This window comes from Triticum aestivum, chromosome 2B (assembly GCF_018294505.1).
Source record: "Triticum aestivum cultivar Chinese Spring chromosome 2B, IWGSC CS RefSeq v2.1, whole genome shotgun sequence".
Lineage (NCBI taxonomy): Eukaryota > Viridiplantae > Streptophyta > Magnoliopsida > Poales > Poaceae > Triticum > Triticum aestivum.
This window is the reverse complement of record NC_057798.1, coordinates 578,052,330-578,063,591: the sequence shown is the minus strand read 5'-3', so window position 1 is coordinate 578,063,591 and position 11,262 is coordinate 578,052,330. Positions and strand designations below refer to the sequence as shown.

General features: G+C 50.4%; 1 protein-coding gene across 2 annotated transcripts; it reads left to right on the top strand.

Moving 5' to 3' along the window:
• Window positions 1–1,318: 1,318 nt before the first annotated feature.
• On the top strand, window positions 1,319–5,480 carry LOC123046131 (uncharacterized protein At4g13200, chloroplastic). Of its 2 annotated transcripts, none has more exons than XM_044469418.1 (3): window positions 1,319–1,656; window positions 1,760–1,914; window positions 5,117–5,480. In XM_044469418.1, the coding sequence occupies exons 1-3, from the start codon at window positions 1,485–1,487 to the stop codon at window positions 5,210–5,212; spliced, it is 423 nt and encodes a 140-aa protein (XP_044325353.1). In that variant the 5' UTR covers window positions 1,319–1,484; the 3' UTR covers window positions 5,213–5,480. The 2 variants fall into 2 exon arrangements, with proteins under 2 accessions (XP_044325353.1, XP_044325352.1); XM_044469417.1 differs by lacking the exon at window positions 5,117–5,480 and adding an exon at window positions 2,320–2,589 and having other exon boundaries at window positions 1,324–1,656.
• Window positions 5,481–11,262: the final 5,782 nt, after the last annotated feature.

Below are 11,262 nucleotides of genomic sequence, written 5' to 3'. Positions count from 1 at the left end.
TTAGCAGTTGCGTTTGTTGTCCCGGTGGCATGGTTAGTGTTTCTCCTGTGGAATTTGCTGCTGTGGCGCCTAGATCCGGTTGGGTCTGTGGTTGTATGCTGGGTTGAACAACCAAGGAAGCAGACGCTTGGGGAACAGGGGAGGGAGGGTGGGGGTTCTCTGCTCGCATTTCACGCAGTATGGCGAAGATGTCTTGCTGAACCTTGGAATTATTCTCGACCAAGAGCTCAACCTTTCCCAATTGTTTTTCCAAGGATTCGACTGTCTGGAGGCGCGTGTTCACCTGATCGATTTGATCTTGCATCTTGTCTTGCTTCAAGCCCAGCGCAGTCAACTCGGTCTGCAAGGCTTCGAGCTCTTCCGAGATCTCGTCCATGTGCTTGGTTCGGGTTGGCATGGTGATCCGCACGGCTCCGGAATTTTACTGCGGAACGAGTCTGAAACCCTCGCCGGTGACCTCTTCCTGCCGCCGCCAAAACTCCACTTCGCTCGCCTCTGATGCTGCACCAACCAGGGATACGCTACGGAATTTTACCACAGCGAAATTGTTCCAGCCGCAACCAAGTTTCTCCCCAATCTGCAGCCGATCGATGCCTACTCCAGGCCGCCTCCGATCCGCTGGTCTGCACCATCGCCGGGATCCGACACTGAATTTGGGGGATTTTACGAGAGATCCCAACCCCAGTTCGTGGTCAGATCCGATTCGTCTCCGAGGATTCACTGGCTCACGATACCAATTGACAGGACTACAACACTCGATCACAGCACAATTTACTCGAACTAGCCCCGCTTGTATTATCTCAGGATTCAAACTACAAATAAGGGGTTCAGATCAAGGATCTGCTCAATTTCTACCAAGTACGCTAGGGTTCTAGGATAAACTAGCTATTACACTTGGAGAAGGGGAAAGATGTTTTTCCAGTTTGCTGGCCGGGCCTTTTATCGTTGGAGGCAGGTGACGATGGCGTGGGACGGAAGGAGTCGTTGCCGTCACTGTTACTGTCCAGCTGGTGGCGGCAACGGTTGACGGTGAACAGGAAATTGAAGAGCCGTCGATGGTCACTTAACCCAATTGATCCCAGCCGTCCGATTCCCAGAGACTGAATTCTATTTCTTCAGAGCTAGTGTCTCGTTCTTCAGTTAACAAGAACAGCTTGTCAGGGTCCTGACGGGGAACAGCGAGCTGACCATGCGCTTCGACTTGCTGGCGCCGGTGACTGGAAGCGAGGCGCGCGGTGTGCCTAAGTGGCAACCGCTCGACGACGATTTGTTTTGGGTGTAATTACCGGACTGGCCCTGTCTCTGCCCGTGGTACACCACACCAGCCAAGGGAAAAAGATACTCCCACACAAGACAAGCGTCGATTGCCCCCCATCCGTGGCTGCGCGTCCGCCGGTGGCCGGGGGTTCTAATCCGAGCGATTCCCAATCCCAACCGCCGCTGGAAGACCCCGCAGCTCCACGACAGCGCGGGCAGAGGCAGACATGGCGCCCGTGCTACCTGCACCGGCGGCGGCGGCGGCGGCGGCTCCTCCTCCCTTCTGCCGTGTCTCTCTCCCGGCCCGCAGCGCTTTCCCCTCCTCCTTCCCCGTCAGAAGCCTTGGCAGGTTTGCAGCCAGGAGCAGCGGCGGCGGCGGCCGTCCCGAGCCCAAAGCAGGTACATCCACCTCCTCCTGATGCGCCCGCCGTCCTTTGGATAGTTCGAGAGAGGCATTTCGGGCTGGGTCGCTTACTCCATCCTCCGTTGTTCTGCTGCCCAGGTGATGAAGAGAGCAAGGCCGTCCTCGACGCCTTCTTCCTCGGGAAGGCCTTGGCGGAGGCTCTGACGGAGAGGGCCGAGTCGGTGGTGGGCGAGGTGTTCAGCGTCGTCGGGCAGTGGCAGGCGGAGCAGCAGAAGCAGGTCCAGGAATTTCAGGTACGGCACAGCCGCGGCCCTTGCTTTGCTCCCCATGGAGTATTAGGGATATACTAGTGTTTAGCTTTACCTTCAATCTGGCTACTGGACAACCAGATATGTTCCTAGGCCAGCTGATTGCAGATAGGCCTGTGAATTCTCAATGCCAACTAGAAAGTTCTTGTACGTTCAGATTTCAAACAACTTAAAAACTATATGATGTTGTTCTTCTACATCCAGAACTGCACCGCTTTAGCCTTTTGATGTCACATAATCCAACTGCTTCCCACGGTTAATCATCATTATTGATGACAGCATAGTGTATAGCTAGAATTTATTGTGGCCATGCTTTTCGTTTTCTTCTCTAAACCTCACAGAATTATACACACTTCTAAATTGCTCTTTGGGGGGTAATTGTAAATACAGGAGGAGGTAGTTCAGAGAGCCCAAAAGGCTAAGGAAAGAGCTGCTGAGGAGGTCGTTGATGATAAGGGACCAAAGACTCTAAAGGGATCTTCAACAACCATTGTGACGCCTGCACCTACACCCCCTCCTTCTCCTACTATTCCCACACAGGCAGAATAGTTATAAGCGACGATGAAGAGTTAGTGCTGCATGTAGACTCACTTTTGTGCTCCAAGAAAGTTACGAAATTCTCCTTTGAGATATTTATTGATCAAGTTGTCCTTTCTTTGATAGTGAATATCCAGAATGTCAACTAGAAAAATCTATGCCTGTTATGGCGCTGCTAGAAGGAGGGCGCGAGAGGGCCGGCCGGGGGCCTTTTTGCCCACGGCCGGGCAAGAGGGAAGGGATTTCCTTCTTAATTCTTGCTTGATTAGATTGATACATTTCCTCTCTTTATATAGAAAGGTTTACTTGACTCCCAAGCAAGGCTTACTTGACTCCTAAGAAAGCGACCCTTATCTCTAATTAACCCTAAGACTAACGGGCTATACCGCCAGCCCAGGCCATTAGGCCCATTACGTACTCTAACACTACACCCCACCTGGACATGCAGCTTGTCCTCAAGCTGCAGCCTAACCAACTTATAACCATGACTTGAGGTAACACAAACCTAACACCTAAAAACAAGCCTTTTACATCTCGGCTTGTTTTATTACTCTCAACCTGAAATGGACTGGGATGATTTATTTTGGACCTCTTAACAAAAAGTGGATACCATCCGCACGTCGGACGTGCACGTGTACAGCCACCTGGATCCCATGGACACCATATGGACAAAAGGAGTGCATGTGTATGGGCACCTGGAAGTGGTTGCAAGAGCGACCAACAGAGGCGCCCTCGCGGCGGAATGCAGTGGTGCTACGCGGTGCGCTCTTGTCGGTGACACCATGCCTTCTCCCCGCCGGACGGCTGTTGGTCGGCACCGCACATAGAAGAGTGGAGGGTTGTCGATGGACAATGGCGAGGATGGGTGCGCCGCCCCAACCGCCGACGTCGCAGACTTTGAGGGCGTTGTCCATGGGGAAAACAGCATGCCCAAGATCCCCGACGCAGTGGACGAGATCGAGGTCCTTTGCGCAGCGAAGCGCAACTGGGAGGAGCGGCAGCTGCAGACCACGCAACTCCCGCACATGCCGATGCGCTAGGAGGCCGCGTGCAACAGCCTGCAGCCTCACCGTCGCCGACACGTGGCGAGTAGTGATCCAATCTGGAAGCGGTGACGGCGACGGCGGAAGCTTGATCTGCTGGATGGGGACGCCCTGGGGAAGCGGTGATGGCGACGGCGGGAACTTGATCTGGTGGATCGGGACTCCCGTCGGCGCGGTCGATGCGGGGCCGGAGCTGACCGGTGATGGCTGCTGCAGTTGCAGCGGCTGCTGCGGCGGAGCGCCGGGCGCGGCGGAGGTCGCCAGGAGCGGTGGCTGCCACTGCAGCCAGGGCGGGGCGGTGGATGGCAGCTGCTGCAGCGGCCCGATGAGCGCGGCGGAGGCCACCTGGTGCGGCGGCTGCCACGGCAGCCAGGACGGGACGGTGGTGGCGGTGGATGGCAGTTGCAGCGGCTGCTGTAGCAGCCCGACGAGCGCGGCGGAGGCCGCCTGGTGCGGCGGCTGCCACGACAGCCAGGACGGGGCGATGGATGGCAGCTGCAGCGGCTGCTGCAGCAGCCCGGCGAGCGCGGCGGGGGCCGCTTGGTGCGGCGGCTGCCACGGCAGCCACGGCGGCGCGGTGGCGGTGATGGGCGGCACAGCCGGGTGCGGCCCATAGGACCCAGCCAAGAACAGGTGGATCTCCTGGACCGCCTGTGTTAGGTCCCGCAGCGCCCCGGACACCTCCGGGGTGAGGACGACGGGGGCGGGCGCGACGGAGGATCCCGGCGCGGGCAGGAGCGGGGCGACGGTCGTGACCGGCAGCGAAAGAGACGGGTTGGGCGGCGGTGAAGACATGATCGAACCGAAGCTAGCTGATACCAAATTGTTATGGCGCTGCTAGAAGGAGGGCGCGAGAGGGCCGGCCGGGGGCCTTTTTGCCCACGGCCGGGCAAGAGGGAAGGGATTTCCTTCTTAATTCTTGCTTGATTAGATTGATACATTTCCTCTCTTTATATAGAAAGGTTTACTTGACTCCCAAGCAAGGCTTACTTGACTCCTAAGAAAGCGACCCTTATCTCTAATTAACCCTAAGACTAACGGGCTATACCGCCAGCCCAGGCCATTAGGCCCATTACGTACTCTAACAATGCCACAAATTCACAGATGAATGGAATAAAAATCTGGAATAAAAATCTGTTAGTTCACTACAGATTCTGAAAATAATAATTGTATTGCCTGTATGACGTCATTCTATATAATAATATGTTCTCAGGAAACAGCTTCAAAGAACCTTTACAACCAGAAACAATGGTTGTCTTAATTTACATTTTTTTCTTTCTCGAGAAAACTAAACAAAGGACATGTGAAAGGGTGATTTGATCATCAAATAACTGTAGCAGTAGAACCCCAAACTTGGACTCCTATTAACTTTTACTGGTGACCTTTGCATCTGATTCTTGGTGTCTTTATTCTGTCAAATAGACTGCTATTCAGTTCCCAGAGAAATTATGTGTGCACTGTGGCTAACTGAATATTCTCTTTGAGAGAAGTGCTAGCTGAATTATGTATGCAACACATTTACAACATGCACTTTCCGTGATTTCAAGAATTTTTGTTGTGTCACAGTGCTTTAGTCCATTATGAATCGTTGAATACCTAGAATGCAGGTCTTCAAGGGAAGAGCAGAAGAACTGCAGACTAACACAGATTATGTTTGGACATTCTTGCCTATAAAATGCACTATGTTCCCACTGATGGACTGATGATATTCAGAACTTGCCAAAATCTTGTGAAGATAGACGACAGGTAATTAAAGTGTTCTTATTATTTTTATTCCGTACTATCATTAAATTGTAACTAATTTTGTTATACATTGCATAACTGCTGAACTGCGGATGAGAATGATGTTTCAACTTCTAGTTTGCTTTGTTGATTCTTTTTAGATGCTTATGTGATGAATTCTTGGAGTTAGAGCATAGTTATATAGCGATGTTAGGAATTTGCAAAGTAATTTTGCATATGAATTTTCTCTGGACTAGAATACACCATTGGTCGTGCAGTTCAGTCACATGAGTAGCAGAATATTTAAACTGGTTAAATACCTCTGATTATGAAATGATGCAGTTTAGGGTGTTTTAGCGAAACTCTGTTAAATACTCTATCTGATTGGGCAAATGCCGCGCCATGCATGGTTCATTCACAAACATAAATATTTCTACATTCGTACGATAACGACCTGAACGTTGGCCATTTATTCACACACATAAAGATGTCTTGCAACTCATGACCTTGCATAGTATTCAGGCACGGGGAAACAAGGTACGACTTTACATAATTTTCCTAGCACATATGGATACTACAGACATAAAAAAAATATTCCACCCATTGAGTTGTCAGACGCCATATGACAACCAATTCTCCCATTGATTAACTGTGAACTGGATCAATGGCCAAGGGAGGTTTTGCACCCAGCGCGTTGTGGGTTCGAATCCTAACTTGCTCATCTTTTTCGCAACTTCTTAGTGTCCAGGATTACAAATCGTGAGCTGAATATGTGAAGTATCATTCATGTATTTACATGATATTGATGCATGGGATGAAGAAACCATCAGTGGCTCAGGACGTATAGTACGGCTGCAGCTGGGATCCATTTTGGAGTTCTCTTGTCAGAAGCGAACCTTTGAGGAACTCCCTGAACCATTCAGCTGATAGTTTCGGCGTCCTCTTCTGCGTCTTAAAGTCGACATGGTAGAGCCCGAATCTGTCCTTGTATCCCGAAGTCCACTCGAAGTCGTCGAGGAGAGACCACACAAAGTAACCACGTACGTCAGCTCCTTTCCTAAAAACATTTTGACATTTTGACAAGGTTGGTTGGTATTCAGGGACTGAAGTAAGTAGCCATAATCATAATTTGGTAGATAACAGAAGAGCACAGCATCAGCTAAGGTCTACCATATGGCAGGGGAAGCCCTGCATTGTATCGAAATCCCTTCTGCGTTCTCAAGAAATGGCTAATAATAATCGACCATATTTTTCTATCGGGTGTCGGTGCGGAATATGTCGGGAACCCATATAATATTCTAGTGCATACAGTTGGAAGCCAGATCTATGCATGAAGTGTCCAGAACTGCATATGTTACCTTATTGCGGAGGCTAAATAAGTGAGGTAGCCACTGATGTAATTAATTCTGTCTGCGTCACCAGTAAAATCCTTAGCAGTCATGCTGCTATTGCTTGCTTGAGCATAACCTGAAAATGTGAGTTAGCCTCTACATATTGTTACACACAGAACAATAATAGATAGACTAGCGATGGTCCTTTTGTTTTTTTTAGGAAAACCATAGGGGAGGCCCGACAGTCTATGATATGTACAAGCAGGGTATATAAGGTGTGGAGTTAACAAAAACCAGCATAAGACCGACAAGGGGTGGTCACAAATGATGGGCCCTTAGCCTCTAAGAGAAACACATAGCTTACTTTGGTGTGACTACTATATGATTCGAAATTTCTGAGTTTTTTTTTTGGAACACACATCTATTGTGTCACGTCCCCAGTTCAGGCCTTGCTTGTCTTTGCTTTAGCTTCCATGCATCATGTTTAAATTCTTTTGAAAACTTGAAATAGGGATTGCCTAAACCCTAGCATTAAAGGAATTCACTAGGTTCACCTAAAATATTTTCAGTAAGTCCAAATGGCTTTCAAAAATGTTCATCATTTCTGGATAATGCTAGAAACCATAACCAGAGGTGTTGCACATTTTTCCATGATATATTTGGTCACTGAATTAAATCATATAGTATTTGCAATTGGGCATTTAAATGCTATATATTATTTTAAGTGCTCAATTAATTCTGAAATTAAGTGTGGGCTATTTTGAATAATTCCAACAGAGCCCACAATTATTTGTAGGATTTTTGGAAACGTTTTAGTATTTTTAATAAAGCCATCAAGTTGCAGAAGAAATAGAAAAGAGAAATAAAAATAGGAAAGAACATAGGCTTACCTGGCTAATTTACCTGTGCGGCCCAGCACTGCAGCTGCCCAGCCCAGTTGGCCAGCCCAGCCCACCGCGACCTCCTGTCGTCTTCTTCCCCTCGCCCCAAAGCTGCTGCTGTCGCCGCGAGAGAGCGCCCACGCAGGCCGCAGGCTCCAGCTCCTGCTTGCCACCTCCTGCCCCTCCTTCACGCCTGGAGACGCCCAAAGACCCCTGACCTCTCTCTCCCTCGCCCGCAACTTTTCCCCTCCCCTCTACTCTCTCTCCCATGGCTGACCGAACGAGCCGGAGCACACCGACGCCGTCCGCCGCAGCCACAACCACTCCCTCGCCCCCTCTTCACGTCCCCGAGCTCCGCATCGACGTTCTCCTCGTCCACGCCGAGCCAAGCAACTGGGGGAGCACTGCATCGTCGTCCCGGGCGTCTTCTTCAACCTCGGTGCTGGCGATCCCCGTCGCTTGAATTCGTCGCGTCCAGAGCCTCCCCGGCCCCGCCGCCTCACCGTCTGACTCACCGTGAGCCACTTACCTTCTCCCCTAACTCCTCATGCTCGTCCCCGTGCTGTAGCGCCTTTCCCCACGAGCACCGAAGCCGCCGTCCGCCATTGCTGCTGCACGCATAGCCTCCATACCCCCCCTGGCCTCACCGTGCTGCTTGTGGTGCTCCCCGTGTCTAGAAGGTGCCGCCCAGCCGCTCCTTTTGCTCACTGACGCACCATAGCGACGCGCCCGTGCATCACCGAGCACCACCACCGCCAAAGCTCGTCGCCGGCGATGCTCCGGCCACTCCCCGGCCAAGCCATCACCACGGCTGGATGCGGGCGAGCACCAGCTGCCCGTAGCTGCTCTCCGCGTAGCAAATGAAGCCCTGTGGGCAAAACCCGCAGCACGCCGCCGCGTCTGGCCTCGCCGGCGGCTAAACGCCGGCAGGCTTTGACCCGTTGACCGGCGGGTTTGACCCACTTTGACCACGACTGGCCCCCCCCCTGTGTCGATGACATGTGGGGCCGGCCTCTGACTAGAGTTAGTTTAGGTTTTAGTTAGTGCTAATTACCACTGTTAGAGGTTAATCACCTCGCTAACTAAACTCTGTATCACTGACATGCGGGCCCACACCCACTGACACTTTTAGTTAGGATTAAATTAGCACTAACAGTCTCTGTTAATTAGCACAGTCACTGAGCAGTGGGTCCCAGCGTCAGGTTTGACCTGGGCCGACACTGTTGACCTGATGACGTCATCCTGACGTCAGGCTGACGCAGTAATGCTTTTCTGGATTTTAAATAAATCTATTTGATTTATTTAATTCCAAAAAATAACTAAAACTTCTAAAAATCATAGAAAATCAACCGTAGCTCCAATTCAAATAAATTATATATGAAAAATGATTAGAAAAATCCAATCTATCCATCTGTACCATTTTCATGCATGTTGGAACAACTTAAAGTTGCTGTTTAGGACAATTCAATTAGTTGGCATTTAAGAAAGCACATATGGAGTTTGAAGTTGAACCTAGTGTTCAAACCCACTCCATTTAACTTGTTGCTAGTTGCATTAGGCCAATCAACAGTATATTGCCATGTCATGATCATGCATCATATTGTGCATTGCATTGATTGTGTTTCCTTTTGTGTTGCCGGTATTGTCCCCTCTCGATAGATGTGATACCGACGATGAGATCGATGACACCGATGAAGAACTATATTATCTTCAGAAGTGTCAGGCAAGCAAAACCCCCTTGTTCATTCCGATAAAATCCCACTCTCTCGCCCCTGCTCTCTTTTACTGCATTAGGACAACATCGATTCATCTGTTACTTGCTGCGGTAGCTGAACCCCTTTATCCTTTGCATGACCTGTCATTGCCACGGTAAATAGATGAAACCCAGTAGCATGAGTAGGAGTTGTTTGAGCCCTGATGTGCCTATTCATTCATGCTTGTTGTCATGCCTGCTATTGCTTAGAGTTGTGTCAGGTCTGATTCATCGGGGATGAATCGGAGGTGTGTGAACATGTCCTACTGTTGAGAGCTAAGTGTGTGAACACGATTTGATAAAGGTAGCGGTGAGAGGCCATGTAGGAGTACATGGTGGGTTGTCTCATTGCAGCCGTCCTCAGGAACTGAGTTCTGTGTTTGTGATCCATGAACATCTACTACCACACATTGGGATCCTTAATTGACTCTCTCGACTTATTAATCAACATGATCTCTGTCCAGGAGTTGCAACTAGTTTCTGGTGTTTGTAGGTAGTGTTAGTAGTCTACCAAGTGGCACCCGGTACAGGTGGGCTTGGGACAGACTAGGCACAGTGGCACGGTGTACCAAGTGGCACCCGGATGGTGGGCTTGGGAACCCTGCTCACATCGTTTGGGGCCGTGAGCGACACCCCGGCCGGATCTCCTTGCGGATGGAACCCGAATAGGCGATAAACCTGGACGAGAGACTTGTGTGGTTAGTCAGGTCATGGCCGACACCCTCGCTGGGCTTCCGCTTGAAGGTTGCCGAGTACATGTCGTGTAAACGGCGGTAAGTGGTGAGAGCATGTGTGAAGAAGTACACCCCTGCAGGGTTAACGTTATCTATTCGAATAGCCGTGTCCGCGGTAAAGGACTTCTGGGTTGCATGTACAGTTCATAGACAAGTGAAGTGGATACTCTAAAATACGCAAGATAAGCGTGAGTGCTATGGATGGCGTTCTCGTAGGGAGACGGGAGCGGATCCATAGTGGTGTATTGATATGGTGAATATGTGGACTTGTGTGCGCCACCTCAAAAGAGTTACTTGCAGTCGTAGTTAGGATAGCCACCGAGTCAAAGCTGGCTTGCTGCAGTTAAACCCCACCATCCCCTTGTTGATAATGATGCATATGTAGTTAGATCTGATGTAAGTCTTGCTGGGTACATTTGTACTCACGTTGCTTAATTTATGTTTTTGCAGAGAGACTTCAGTCTCGCTAGTAGTACCGCGTGGACTTCGACGTTTAGCCTGTTACCTCAGCTACGATCTTGTGCCCTTGGCAGGATCTGGTAGATAGTCAGGTGTCGTGGTTCTAAGCCTGACAGTAGAGTGGGGGGTAGGTATGGAGAGGCAAGGTCCTAGCTATGGAGAGGTTGTAAGCACAAAGGATGTACGAGTTCAGGCCCTTCTCGGAAGAAGTAACAGCCCTACGTCTCGGAGCCCGGAGGCGGTCGAGTGGATTATGAATGTATGAACTACAAGATGCCGAACCCTTCTGCCTGTGGAGGGGGGTGGCTTATATAGAGTGCGCCAGGACCCCAGCCAGCCCACGCAGGAGAGGGTTTAAGGTGAGTTAAGTCTGGGGCGTTACTGGTAACGCCCCACATAAAGTGCCTTTACAATCATAAAGTCTACTTGATTACAGGCCGTTGCAGTGCAGAGTGCCTCTTGACCTCCTGGTGGTCGAGTGAGTCTTCGTGGTCGAGTCCTTCAGGCCAGTCGAGTGAATCCTCGTTGGTCGACTGGAAGGCGACCTCTTCTAAGGATGTCCTGGGGTAAGTTACTTGGATCAGGTCCATGACCCTACCCTAGGTACATAACCCCATCATTAGCCCCCGAATGGATTGAGGCTTCGAGTGAAGAAGGAGTTGATGTCGTTTCCGATTAACCTTTGCGCTCCGGTTGTGCGTTGTTCTGGACCAAAGAATCTCTTCGTCGACAGGAAACAACTTGCCTTCAGTCGACTTGATCCATTCTGTTTTTGCGTCGAGTGATCTTTCAGGCTTCGACGATCTCCGAGCGACGGATCGTCGGAAACACCGCGCCTGACAGACTGATTTGTTGCTCGCGGATTCCGCGGGA